Consider the following 15,383-nt stretch of genomic DNA (forward strand, 5'->3'; position numbering starts at 1 on the left):
CTGGCTAACTGATAGGTCTCAAAATGTAATTGTAAATGGCGAATCATCACTGAGCAGAGGTGTTTCCAGTGGAGTCCAGCAGGGATGGGTTTTTGGCCCTGTGCTGTTTAACATTTTGTATTAAGGGAAGATAACATAAAATCATTACTGATAAAGTTTCCAGATGACCCAAAGATTGGGGAAGTGGAGTGATACATAATGGAGAGGACAGGTCAGTAATACAGAGTGATCTGGGTTGTTTGGTAAGGTGTGCGTGAGCAAACAATACATATTTCAATGTGGCCAAATGTAGAGTCATACATCTAGGAAGAAAGAATGCAGGCTAGTCTTGCAGGATGGGAAGCAGTGTCTGTGAACAAGACTTGGGGGTAATGGTAATCATGAGCTTCCAATGTGGCCCTGTGGCCAAAAGAGCTAATGCAATCTCTGAATGTATAAACAGAGCAATATTGAGAGGGGTTAAAGGAATTATGCAGGGTTACATTCATATTTTCTTGACTGCATGAATTCATAATTTATTAAGGATATGGACTAATTTAGCTATATTACAGTTCCTCATTCTGTAACATTTTGCCACTGACAATTAAATCGCAGCGGAAGAAGCTTTTCCAAAGCAGCTGTTTTCTTGACAAAATTCTGGTATATTTAATTTAAAAAAAACCCCAAAACTCTCCCCCTAAATAGCTAAAAGTAATAACCCCAATAATAAGATGTTCATTATTTCAAAGGCTTGTAAATATTTTTATTCCCATCACAGGTCAGGAAAACCGAAGGTTCAAGGTCACACAGCAAGGCAGCCGCAAAGCTGACTCCTAATCCCATAGTCCAACCATTAGTTGACACTGCCTCTCTTGCAGACTGTAAAAGTATTTTGCAAATACTGTAGCAAGAAGAATGCCTTGATGGGTGTCTGTACGAATGTTATGATCTTTTTACCTCTTTATTGCTTATCCGCATAGGCTCTCATGACATCCTATAGCTCTGCTAAGCCAGGCCTGAATTTCCTTCGGGGTGGAGGGAAGCAAAATCCCAAACACGTTCGTACATTGTGGTTATACACTTTAATGCAGTCTGTATATTGACAGATCAGTATCATTTTAATGACAGATTTCTCTATCGTTGTTCACACATAACCTTTGCTTTTTTGGTAGGATTAACTATGCAGCCTCTAGGCGTGATGGTAAGATCAGGTCAGGGAATTGGTTTGTCCTTGTCTCTGTGACAGGAGAGAGCAAAATTGCGTTTTAGTAAGTCTGAATCTTATCTCTTCTAATCAAATTTAGAAATGTGACTATGAGCACTTACAGACATTAATGTCATATTAAAGGAATCTGTTCTGCAGTTTGCAATAGAAAAACTGCTGCAATAATAAAATAACATTGTACTGGCCTGATATACATTATTAGCAAATATGTTCAGCAAAATTCATATATATGATAGTTTTCTTTCAGCTGAACAACTCTTACTAATGGACTGTAGTGCAAAAGTAATTTAGTAGAATGAGAAACTCTGTATTGCAGGCCAGCAAAATAGGTCATTGTATGGAACCAGTTCCCATTTTCATAGTAATGTACAGCATAGCTCAAATGCAGTAGTGACAGTCTCTATCTCCGGCCAGGCACTCTCCATTTCTGTAACACTGAATGAGCCAAATTCCCTGCAAATTCCTTTGTTGTTCCTACTTGGGGAGGCTTACGGGGTGAGATATTAAACAGAATTTGAATTTTTCTTGCCTAATTCCATTTGATATGAGATTAAATGCATCACAACCCTTATTAATAAGATACGATACAGACCTACAACATACCCCTGGTTTGATTAAAGGAATAATCAGTAAATGATGATTAATAATAACAATAAATTATGATGAGGGACACTACCCTGGGAGTGGGGAGACCAGAGTTTAATTCCCTGCTCTGCCACAGACTTCCCGTTTGATTTAGGATAAGTCACTTAATCTGTCTGGGTCTCAGTTCCTCATCTGTGAAATGGGGATAAAAGTACTTCCTAAATTAATTCTTTGTATCCATCTCCAATGTAGATGATGTGAGGGAGATTCCCATACACGAGCCATTCTTTTTAGGTGACAAATCTGAGGAACTGTCCCAGTCTGAGGTGTCAATAGAGGAGATTTTGGAAGAAATTGATAAATTAAGCAGTAATAAGTCAGCAGGACCAGATGGTATTCACCTGAGAGTTCTGAAGGAACTGATATATGAAATTGAAGAACTACTAACTGTGGTATGTAACTTATCACTTCAATCAGCTTCTGTACCAGCTGACTGAACAGTAGCTAATATGATGCCAATTTTAAAAAAAAGGCTCCAGATGTGATCCTGGCAATTACAGGCCAGTAAGCGTATCTTCAGTACTAGATAAATTGATGAAAACTATATGAAAGAATAGAATTACCAGGTACATAGATGAACACAATGTGTTGGGGGAGAGTCCACATGGCCTTTCTAAAGGGAAATCATGCCTCACCAATCTAGTACATTTCTTTGAGGGGGTCAACAAGCGTGTGGACAAGAATGATCCAGTGGATATAGTGTACTTGGACTTTTCAGAAAGCTTTTGACAAGGTCCCTCACCAAAGGCTCTTAAGCAAAGTAAACTGTCATGGGATAAGAGGGAAGGTCCTCTCATGGATCAGTAACTGGTTAAAAGACAGGAAACAAAGGATAGGAATAAATGGTCAGTTTTCAGAATGGAGAGAGGTAAATAGTAGTGTCCTCCAGGGATCCGTAATAGGACCAGTGATATTCAACATATGCATAAATGATCTGGAAAAAGGGGTCAACAGTGAGATGGCAAAATTTACAGACGATACAAAATTACTCAGCGTAGCTAAGTCCAAAGCAGACTGCAAGGAATTATAAAGGGATTTTACAAAACTGAGTGACTGAGCAACAAAATGGCAGATGAAATTCAGTGTTGATAAATGCAGAATAATGCACATTTGAATACATAATCAAAGCTATACATTCAAAATGATGGGGTTCTAAATTAGCCATTACCAATCAAGAAAGAGATTTTGGAGTCACTGTGAATAGTTCTCTGAAAACACCTGCTCAGTGTGAACCGCCAATCGAAAAAGTTAACAAAAAGTTAGGAACTATTAGGAAATTGATAGATACTATGACAGTAAATATCATAATGTCTTTATATAAATCCATGGAATGAGCACATTGAATACTGTGTGCAATTCTAATTGCCTCATCGCAAAAAAGATATATTAGAATTGGAAAAGGTACAGAGAAGGGCAACAAAAATTAAGGTTTTGGAACAGCTTCCATATGAGGAGAGATTAAAGAAGACTGGGACTTTTCAGCCTGGAAAAGAGACAACTAAGGGGGATATGATAAAGGTCTATAAAGTCCTGAATGGTTTGGGGAAAGTGAATAAAAAAGTGTTATTTACCCCTTCACTTAACACAAGAACCAGGGGACACCCAAAGAAACTAATTGGCAGCAGGTTAAAAACAAACCAAAGGAAGTACTTGTTCACACAATGCACAGTCAACCTGTGGAACTCATTGCCAGGGGATGCTGTGAAGGCCAAAAGCGTAACTGGGTTCAAAAAAAGAATTGTATAAGTCCATGGACGATAGGTCTATCAATGGCTGTTAGCTGAGATGCTACCCTCTGCTTTGGGTATACCTAAACCTCCAATTGCCAGAAGGTGGGAGTGGATGATGGGATGGATCACTCAATAATTTCCCTGTTCTGTTTATTCCCTCTGACGCAGTTGGCATTGACCTCTGTCAGAGACAGGATACTGGGCTAGATGGACTATTGGCCATTCTTATGTAAGGACAGAATCAAGCTATTGGTGTTTAAACTGGGGCTGATCATCTTTGGGGAAACATTGAGCACATTTAACTCTGATTGACATATATGGGAGATGAGAGCACAGTCATCAACTTCCAGGAGGTCCTCAGCACCTTCCAGGGTCTTGCCCCTCTTGCCCCTCTTTGTGCAGGAGTTCCTACCATTTCTAAGTAGACTTCAGGGATCTGAGACCTAAGATTCTGATCTTCCCTTTGCTTTTCAGAAAATTGTAGGTGATTTCCTCATCCTTTCTTTTTGTAACTGATTTTCTATTAAGATCTTTATGTACCATTCTGCTACAGTCTCTGGCCGTGCCTTGCACTCCCTCACTCAGGTAGAGCTTTCATTCAATTCTGCTGGTGTTTCATTTATCATTTATAATTTGTATCTGCTTTTGAAGTGGACTTGCAAATGAAATACGGATGTGTAGATAATGCTGCCTTTTCAACTAGCATTTCTGTGGCTAAGCAGGAAAGAAAAGTTCAGATAGAGATCTGGCCTTGCACTTTTAAGGTCTTAGAGGGGCAGCATATTGAAATGGTGTTTGTTACCATACAGCACAGTTCCTCCTTCTTGTGCCAGGAAATTTGTACATTAATAAGTAGAAGCAGCTAGATGACAGAGAGAGAGAGGCAGCTGGGTTGAGTCTAAGGCACGACAATGCAAATTTAGAAACTACTGGAGATATAAAAAAAGTAGCCCAGCTAGGAAATAGGTGGTCAGAGGGTGAGAGAAGTCAGACAAATGAAGCTTGGATGACTGTAAATAACAAATTTTGAAGGAAAAAAAAGCAGAAGTACGATTATGCAATGGTATTATACATATGTATACTGAGAAACCGCATGATTGCCTGTGCTGGTTGCCATTTGTCCACACAATCATGTTGTTTACATGTGCTAATGCAGGTGGGCAAATGTGCTCAAGCATCAAGCCTCCTGTTTTAAAATTCTGGTCTAAGGAAGATTTATATAAATAAACAAGTTTCCTTGCAACTTAGATTTTTGAGTCTATCTTAGTTATTTCATCTAAATAGTTTAAGCTATGATTTGAAGTTATCCTCAAAGAAAGGATGAATAAATTTCAGATTTAGATGAAATTTGGCAATTTCACATTCAGATAAGCATTTTCCAATTTAAAAAGTCACTAATCTAGCTGTATCATTTTTATTAGGGTTTCCATTAAAGTATGTGTATCTGATATACTTTAGCTATATCAAAAATTTGGCCAGGCAAAATTGAAGCAAGAGAAAAACACGTGAAATAACTAGGGCTGTCGATTAATCACAGTTAAGTAATGCGATTAACTCAAAAAATTAATTGATTAAAATATTAATTGTGATTAATATTTCACACTGTTAAACAATAGAATACCAATTGAAATTTATTAAATATTTTGGGATGACTACCTATATTTTCAAATATATTGATTTTAAATACACACAGAATACAAAGTGTACCATGCTCACTTTATATTATTATTTTTATTACAAATATTTGCATTGTAAAAATGATAGACAAAAGAAATAATATTTTTCAATGTACCTAATACAGGTACTATAGTGAAATCTCTTTATCTTGAAAATGTAACTTACAAATGTAGATTTTTCTGTTACATAATTGCAATCCAAAACAAAAATAATGTAAAACTTTGGAGCCTACAAGTCCACTTAGTCCTACTTCTTGTTCAGCCAATCACTTGACAAACAAGTTAGTTTACATTTACAGGCGATAATGCTGCCCAGTTCTTATTTACATGAAAGTGAGAACAGGCGTTCACATGGCACTTTTGTAGCTGGCATTATATGCCAGATATGCTAAACATTCATATGCCTCTGCATGCTTCAGCCACCGTTCCAGAGGACATGTTTCCATGCTGACCATGCTTGTTAAAAAAATAATGCATTAATTAAATTTATGACTGAACTCCTTGGGGGAGAATTGTATGTTTCCTGCTGTTTTACCTGCATTCTGCCACATATTTCATGTTATAACAGTCTCCAATGATGTTGTTCTTTTTAAGAACACTTTCACAGCAGATTTGACAAAACTCAGAGAAGGTACCAATGTGATATTTCAAAAGATAGCTACAGCACTCGACCCAAGGTTTAAGAATCTGAAGTGCCTTTTAAAATTTGAGAGGGACGAAGTGTGGAGCATGCTTTCAGAATTCTTAAAAGCACAACACTCTGATGCGAAAACTACAGAACCTGAACCACCAAAAAAGGGAAAATCAACCTTCTGCTGGTGGCATCTGACTCAGATGATGAAAATGAATGTGCATCAGTCCACACTGCTTTGGATCGTTACCTAGGAGAACCCATCATCAGCCTGGACGTATTTCCTCTGGAATGATGGTTGAAGCATGAAGAGACATATGAATCTTTAGCATATCTGGCATGTAAATATCTTGAGATGCCGGCTATAACAGTGCCATACAAATGCCTGTTCTCACTTTCAGATGACATTATAAACAAGAAGTGGGCAGCATTATCTCCTGCAATGTGAACAAACTTGTTTGTCTGCGTAATTGACTGTACAAGAAGTAGGACTGAGTGGACTTTCTAGGCTCTAAAGTTTTAGATTGTTTTATTTTTGAATGAAGTTATTTTTTGCACATACTTCTATATTGGTAAGTTCAACTTTCATGATAAAGAGATTGCACAACAGTACTTGTATTATGAGAATTGAAAAATACTATTTCTTTTGGTTTTTTTACAATACAAATATTTGTAATAAAAAATAAATACAAAGTAAGCAGTTTTCAGAGTGGTAGCCTTGTTAGTCTGTATCAGCAAAAACAACGAGGAGTCTTTGAGGCACCTTAGAGACTAACAAATTTATTTGGGCATAAGATTTCATGGGCTAGAACCCACTTCATCGGATGCATGGAGTGAAAATACAGGAGCAGGTATAAATACGTGAAAGGATGGGGGAGTTGCTTTCCCAAGTGTGAGGTCAGTCTAACGTGAGCAGTGTAGACTTCATATTCTATATTGTAATTGAAATAAAAATATTTGAAAACGTAGAAAACATCCAAAAATATTTAAATAAATGGTTTTCTATAATTTAACAGCATGACTAATCGTGCAATAAATCATGATTAATTTTTTTTAATCACTTGACAGCCTGAGAAATAACAGATCAGAAATTTTTTCAGTTTTTTTAAAATAAAACTATTTCCTGCTTCATTGATTTACCTCCAGTTAATAATGTCTTGATCTGAAAAAGGAGGATGCTGTTATCTGGGAACATTTTTTTAAGAATGGCTAAACAAGATGCTAAATAGCCATTATCAAATTTAACATTGTCCCTAGATTCTGATGGAGTAAAAAATATTTAATTATGACTGTAATATAGGAATATATCAAACAGATTCTTTCCAAATATACAAGAGAAATATTTATTGAATGTTTCTGCCTTTTCTGCATCATGATGCATAATTTTATCATCCTTGAGTGTTATTCGGACCTATTCTAGTGCTATCCTTTAATTTATTCTTGATCTATTTAAAGAATTATTTCTTAATGCCCTTAACCTTACTGGCTGCAAATTTTCTTTTTTTCATTGATACCTTTGGTCTCATTTTTAGCATTTCCTAACTCCTGGTTTGTATTCATTGCTATCAGCTTCCTCACTTTTTAATTTGTTTTCTGTATATTAGTTTTTACTGCTGCCTTTATCTCCCCCTCTTAATCAGGACTTTTTTAACCAAAGAAGCCTTCTTTCATGGTAGCAGAAGAGTGGGTTTTTCTGAGCATATAATAAAACAGTCACAATTCGTAATTGGCATTCAAATTTTTATGTTCAAATATTGTCTCTTATTCAGTTCTGTTCACAACTGTTTTTAGCTTGGAAAATTGGCATTTTTAAAGCAGCATTTAGATTTTACTTCTCTATGTCTACTGTATCTTTAAGTTACACCTTCTAAGGTAGTGATCTTATCGACCAGTTTGATCATCTAATCCAACTTCCAGCATAATGAAGCTCATAGAATTTCACAAAGTAAATCCTGTGCTGTGTCTTCTAACTTGCAGTTGGGCATGGCATGTGTATCTTGGAAGGCTGGGTGTATGGTAGACATGGAGCAACAGATCAGCCAGTGCATACAAATAAATAAAATTTTTAGCTATATGTTTGGTAAAACTGAGCCATTACTTTGGACCTGAGATCCTAAATACTGTGGCTTCCTGCTAACTTAAGTGAGATTTGCAGTTGTCAGTGTTTATCAGGTGAAATGGAAGTATGTGTAATGGTAGTTACTCTGTGTGTGTGTGTGTGTGTGTGTGTGTGTATATCTATATATATATATATTCTGAAATCATTTTAAATAGAGTTGGAACAGACTTAAGACATCTCATCCCCATGGCATATCAGGAATTTCCACAGTTCTGTTCTCAAGTGTTTTATCTACCCTGTAAAGTAAAGTGATACCTTTGTTAAACTTCTCGATGCTTGCTATTATATACACAGTAAACAAATATAGGAATATCTGTCTGTCTTTGTCCAATCTTTTCACTACTTTGACTCTTTCCTGGTCACCCTTTCTGTTTATTTTCTGCCTTCCTTACCACCAACTAAATTTGAAGCTGTGTCTCAACATCACCCAGTAAATTTGTCTCAGGAGCCTCCCTTGAGCCAAAGGAGCTTTTTGGACACTACTCTTTCTCCTAGCTTCCTTCTCAATTCAGACTTTCCGTTTATGTCCATGGTTCATAATCTTGATGACTTCCTTGATTTACTAGAGTTTCCCTTTTCCTCTCTTTCACCTCTCATATTTATCAATCTGCTTATCAACACTTTCAAAATACCGTGACTACCTTGACCCCAGCTTTTCTGACATCATTATACATGCCTTTGTCTCTTCTTGCTTGAGTGCAACTTTTTCTGTGGCCTTCCCAAGACTCAGCTCTGACTCCAGTCTCTAAAGAATGCTTCTACAGCTATTCAAAAAGATAACATTGCCCCAGAATCAAGCAGCTCCATTGGCTTCCACCCACAAACAGCTCCATCAGATCTCCATTCCATAGTCCTTTCTATAGTTATTTATTACTGTTTTTTTTCCTCTTCAGAGAGAAGACTTGAAGACCTGAATTCCTTGGGTCCATTAGTGACAGGCTGTTTTGATTCCCTGCTCTGAAATCAAACAGCATTTTATGATAACTCTCTCCTTTTCCTTCACAGATCCAGGTTTGCACAGACAGCAATTTTTCCTGCAGAGACCATCAAATGTGGTAGCCCTTGAGGGAAAAGATGCCGTTCTTGAGTGTTGTGTTTCTGGGTTTCCCACACCCACCTTCACATGGATGCGAGGAGATGAAATTATTCCTGTCAGGTATTTAATACTCGGATCTCTTATGTAATGAAAATTTGTTTCCCAGGGTGAAGTAAGGGTAAAACATTAACTACCATTTTAAGTGTTGTCAATTTGGTTCAGCTTTGAGGAGATCAGGTTTCATTTTAAGTAATAATAAGACTGGATGTGCACATGAAACTCCTGTTTTCTTCCTTTGCAGCTATGCATGCACATCTGAGGGCAGAATTTGGCCATAAATGTCTTCTTTTATGAAATGCTATTTAAATCAGGTAGAGCGGCATTCAAAAGTTAATTATCACATTTAATAACAACATTGTAAGATCAGAGCTAGCTCACCGAGAAGTCTCTATGGAGTACCTTAGATCCTGAGTACTTTTCATTGGAGATTAATGTGAACATGGATTTTTTTTTTGTCAATGTTACAGATCCAAAAAATATTCATTATTGGCTGGCAGTAACTTACTTATTTCTAATGTGACTGATGACGATTCTGGGACATACACTTGCATTGTCAGCTACAAGAATGAGAACAGTAGTGCCTCTGCAGAGCTCACAGTTATGGGTGAGTACAGATTTCCAGACTCTGTTCAAGAGGCGTCCTTTGCTTTCCCAAGAATGTTGATAACCATTAACGCTTATATAACTCCTTCCTCTGCGGGTCTCCATGTACTTATCTCCAAACTGGTGGGGTTCCCACCCTTCTCTGAACAGGATTTTCACTCACCTATAAACAGTATATACACATAATCAATATACCTCATGGAAGAACATAAAACAGCAGAATAAAACTTCTTACAATGTCTATGGCTTATAATCTAATTGCTAGTAGAATATTTGTTGGTGTCAAATCCCAACTTGCTCCATTCAGTTAACTGTTTTTTCTTGTTTATGGCATCACAAATGGAGACAATGGTGATCTGCAATCTTATTTTAGCAAGTTGTGCATAACTATAGTATTGCTTACTGAAATTGATTTACTGTTTTCTCTTTCTCTTATGACTCCATGGCCTTGCTTTAGCATCTGATATTATGTGCCTATGTTGTTGCTTTTAATGGCCAGGCTTTAAAAACCTTTGGGTTGAAGATCAGGAATTCAAGCAAAAATATGTTGTTTCCCACCCCCAAGTTTGGAAGATCACCTTTCATGCTACCCACTGAGCAATGATGCAGTGAGGATTTCCTGTGTTACTTAGGGTGAACAGATAGAAAAATCAGGGTAGGGGGTGGGGCATAATAGGTCAATGTAAGAAAAAGCCCCGAATATCAGGACTGTCCCTATAAAATCAGGACATCTGGTCACTCTAGTTTTACCTTCTACATAAAAATGTTTTCTCCTCTGTTTCAGATGATAGGTTTAGTGGCTAACTAACAAAATATGTTGTCTGAGAAACATGTGAAAAGATGTCCTAGAAATTTTGAAACAGGCTTTTCTCCCCTATTGTGTCAAATTTTAATAGAACCAGAATTATAATAAATTCTAAGAAGTGTTGTGTTTTTTTAATCGGAGAACAATACCAAGCTGCATTAGCATTATTCAATAAGATTCAAGAAACTACATAGATAATACTTCGTCAAACAATAGCATAATTTCAATGTGCTGTTCATTTTGCATTCTGGTTTTAAAGCTTATGCATTAAAATACTTCCATTAGAGAACAGAGCCCAAAGTTGGATTATAGGATATTCAGTGCTTGTATCACAATATCCTTTTATCAAATCATAATGCAATGTTATAGTAATTACACATGATGGAAACTTTCTATTGCTTTAGGTACATTAATACAATATACTGTTTTATTGGCTACATTTTGAAAATTAAAAAATGACTTTATAATTGCAAAAGTTCACCTTAACTATTTATTGTAAACCTACATTTCCAATCTGCAAAGAATCAAACACAGAAATGGAAGAAAACTTCTGGGATAAAAGGCTTATTTAGCTTTGCTGAAAGATGCTGATCAGAAACCAACAATGAAATTATAAAGAAGTGCAGCTATTTATGTGAATCTTCTTTTTTTCTCGCCTATAGTAGATTGCAGGATCCTGTGGCATGGGCCAAAGCTGAAATTTCAATGCTCTGTAGAGGACTTGGCTATCCAGTTTCCATGAAAGTTAATAGAAATTTCATATCCAAATCCTTTCGGGACTTGAAAATCTCAGCCCATGTCTTTGTTCTCTATAATGCACTTTACTATCGCTGGACTATGACTCTATATAAATATATAATAATGTTATGCTAAAAATGCATTATATAGAAATTAACTTTGCATTTATTTTCATGCTTATACAGAGAGAAATATGTAACGGGGAGTGTACTACAATTTTGGGGACAAACTTGGATTCAGTTACTTCAGTGATAATGGTCATATATGAATGGTAGAAGAGAGGTTTCAAAAGGTGGTGCTTGTTACTTATTGACCACAGTTTGATTGGGGCTGTACCAACATAAAGGGATAGCACAATCACTGGCACAATGAAAATGAAATCTAAATTTGACACAGAAACATGCAAATGCATGCAAAATACATAATAAAAATGCATAATACAAACATTGTGCATGCAAAACAATCAATTGTATATGCAAAGTAAAGTGGGTTGGGTTTTTTTGCATAAGTGTCTAGTCACATAAGCTAATGAAATGTGGGTGTAAGTTTTGGAAGTACAATTTTGATAACTTTTAAAAGTTTGGTCATTTATTTTCATAAGCATGTAGGGTGACAGCTTTAAATTAACACCATGTATCATATTGCTTAGCAACAGTTATTATGTTTGTATTGCTATAGTGAATATGTAAAAGATTCAACAAAAACGACACACCTACTAATGGAGGGCAATAGAAATCCCCGTATATCCTTATTTTCATAAAAATTGGACATATATATTTGTTAAATTCATCTCCATAAGTAGGAAACTCTCTGAGAAGTTTACCAGAGTTGCTCATACCATTAGCCTAATTTATAGACATGTAATAATTAATTGATGGTTTATTCATTTCCCATTGGTGGGGTATAAATCCGTATATGTTCTTCAGAAAAAGTTGGGTTATTTATCAAACAAAAACTGTGAATTGCAAATGCACCTTTAGTTGTAAAGAATCCATTGTTTATTAGAAAGATAATTGTTTTCATGTAAACAGTTTGTGTAAGAGTATGTTCTGGAGAAAAGGGTGGGCAAAGCATTTTACATGTGTCACCTAAAAAATTAAACACTCCAATAATTAAATCTTTTCCTGAATGCTATGTGAATGGGCTAATACTAGATCAAAGTTAGTTGCATCACATGATAGGGCGATAGCTTCATTATTTAAAACATAAAAGACTATCTGGCAGGAAAACCAATGTCTTTCACTGGGAAGATCCTAGGTATCATTTCTCTTGAGGATCTTAAAACAACCCCTCACCTGTACTGGCCATAATGCTAAAAATGCAGAAAGGAATGAAGTTGCTGGAAAGGCTAAATAATATTTGTTGCCAAATTTTTAACTCTGAATATTTCACGTACAAATCCTTTTTTGGCAGGATGTCAGTTGTGTCTCCTTGTGCAGTAGAAAGTTTAAAAGTCCAGTAAATATTACCTTCTCACTTTATAAATCAGCTGCATGCTTGGCAATGATTTTAAAGGACTAGGCTGTTTAATGATGACAATCACTGGCAAGATGATTGCTATGGTTAGGTTGACTAATGAGTGTCCCTTATAACTCTTCTTTCTAGATCGTCTTAAGCTTTTAGAAGCATTCATCTTTTGGGGTTGGAATTCTTCCTGTTTGATCTTTGGAAGGTGAATTTAAAGCTTGAACAAAATCTCTTTCTCAAGAGATTTAGTTTAGTGATTTCATTTAGATATTAGTGAGCAACAGCTCAATGTCTAGTTGGCAGCTGATATCAAGCAGAGTGCCCCAGGGGTCGGTCCTGTGGCCGGTTTTGTTCAACATCTTTATTAATGATCTGGATGATGGGACGAATTGCACCCTCAGCAAGTTTGCAGATAACACTAAGCTGGGGGGAGAGGTAGATATGCTGGAGGGCAGGGATAGGGTCCAGAATGACCTAGACAAATTGGAGGATTGGGCCAACAGAAATCTGATGAGGTTCAACAAGGACAAGTGCAGAGTTCTACACTTAGGAAGAAAGAATCCCATGCACGGCTACTGGCTGGGGACCAACTGGCTAAGCAGCAATTCTGCAGAACAGGACCTGGGGATTACAGTGGACGAGAAGCTGGATATGAGTCATCAGAGTGCCCTTGTTGCCAAGAAGGCCAATGGCATATTGGGCTGAATTAGTAGGAGCATTACCAGAAGATCGAGGGAAGTGATTATTCCCCTCTATTTGGCACTGGTGAGGCCACACCTGGAGTATTGCATCCAGTTTTGGGGGCCCCACTGCAGAAGGGATGTGGACAAATTGGAGAGAGTCCAGCGGAGGGCAACAAAAATGATTAGGGGGCTGGGGCACATGACTTACGAGGAGAAGCTGAGGAACTGGGGTTATTTAGTTTGCAGAAGGGAAGAGTGAGGGGGGATTTGACAGCAGCCTTCAATTACCTGAAGGGTGGTTCCAAAGACGATGGAGCTCGTCTGTTCTCAGTGGTGGCAGATACCAGAACAAGAAGCAGTGGTCTCAAGTTTCAGTGGGGGAGGTCTAGGCTGGATATTAGGAAACACTATTTCACTAGGAGGGTGGTGAAGCACTGGAATTGGTTACCTAGGGAGGTGGTGAAATCTCCATCCTTAGAGGTTTTTAAGGCCTGGCTTGACAAAGCCTTGGCTGGGATTATTTAGTTGGTGTTGGTCCTGGTTTGAGCAGGGGATTGGACTAGATGACCTCCTGAGGTCTCTTCCAATCCTAATCTTCTATGATTCTATGATTCTTTAGCCATTTCTGTATGGAAGAATGGGCCTGAGGTGGGCTGGATTATAGCACTGATCAAGCAAAGGTCTTTACTCCAGCATGGAATCCCACTGATTTCAGCACAGTGTTATGCTGGAGTGAGAGTCAGAGTTTTCAGTTCCAGTCACTGGATTGGAGCTTAATTTTGCAAAACTGACTTTTGCAAGCATTTATTGTAATGAATGCATATCCCTGACAGTCTCTAAATTCTATACATTCCAATGGCAAACATAATGTGACTGCCAGATTTCAAATAACATAGAGTTAGAATTGTGCCTGTCAAGTCCAGGAAGATGTACATAGCCTTTTGAGGATAAAGAAGATTTTTAATCAAATAAACACTTCCATATTAATGTGAAATATTTTCAGGTTCATAATAAAATTACACTTGGATCTCAAAGCTACTTTTAATTGGGTTGAGATTATTGTACATAACATAATTGTTGTTCTCTCTTTCTGTGATTTAAAGATCCTGTAAATGTCGCATACAGAGCAATGCAGAAGTGAATTGTTTCCCAGCAGTGCAAGGTCAGCACACTGGCTTTGCATGGTTTCAGGTTACTGACTAGACAGAGATTGCCAACAAGAACAGAAGACTGGGTCCAAAAGGTTGTGTTCACAGAAAAACACCGTTCGTAGCTTTTACAAAGCAAGTTATATTTAATCTATAAAGAGACAACTTAGAAAATGCTTCCAAACTGCAGCCAGGGAAACAAGCACCTTTTACTATTGAGTTTTCAGGACCAACTGTTTTTTGCATCAGTTTTATTTTCCAGCAAGAAGGATGAGCCTCCATGGTGTTATGAGCCAGGTCTCCAACAAGTCTAGTTTAGTTTGCCAAGATTAAGAGGTAGTCGGTATTGCAAAGGATGGTCAATCTAATCTTTGTTTGGTTTTATTTCCACTCCGGAATGTCCATTGCCAGAAGATGTGTGCACAGATCAAAAGGATGAAAAATACTGACTGATGGAGGCCTGGAGCATGTTCCTGTGTGTGAATAATTTAGGAACAGAGTAAATGCTAGGGGAAAAGCCCTGTGTTGAAATAACATTGTTTGACATGCCTAGGAACAAAAGCCAGACAATTGTATATTAAGGCTACAGAAGCATCTTTTAAACTTACCCTGCTTGGCACAAATCATGAAGCATTTATATAAGAAGGATTCAGTCTACTCTGGATGTGAAAAATATGTCCAAGGATATACCATATTACTAAACATCAATGGTAAAATAGTTCCACATTGTAAAAGATCATTCACTGTTCTTAAATCCCTGACACAGAAACATTCCAGGGTAGATCCTCAACTGGTAGAAATTGTAATAATTCCGTTGAATTTGCTGGAGTGAAGACAA

At 37.2% G+C, this 15,383-nt stretch overlaps 1 protein-coding gene across 2 annotated transcripts in view; it reads left to right on the forward strand.

The window, feature by feature from the left end:
• DCC (DCC netrin 1 receptor) overlaps window positions 1-15,383 on the forward strand; it is a 928,337-nt gene that overhangs the window by 428,546 nt on the left and 484,408 nt on the right. For both annotated transcript variants that reach the window (XM_037902678.2, XM_043547198.1), the window contains exons 4-5: window positions 9,011-9,161; window positions 9,569-9,705. In XM_037902678.2, coding sequence (XP_037758606.1) covers window positions 9,011-9,161; window positions 9,569-9,705 — 288 coding nt within the window. The remainder of the gene's footprint in view (window positions 1-9,010; window positions 9,162-9,568; window positions 9,706-15,383) is intronic.

Source organism: Chelonia mydas, chromosome 5, assembly GCF_015237465.2.
Source record: "Chelonia mydas isolate rCheMyd1 chromosome 5, rCheMyd1.pri.v2, whole genome shotgun sequence".
Classification (NCBI taxonomy): Eukaryota; Metazoa; Chordata; order Testudines; family Cheloniidae; genus Chelonia; species Chelonia mydas.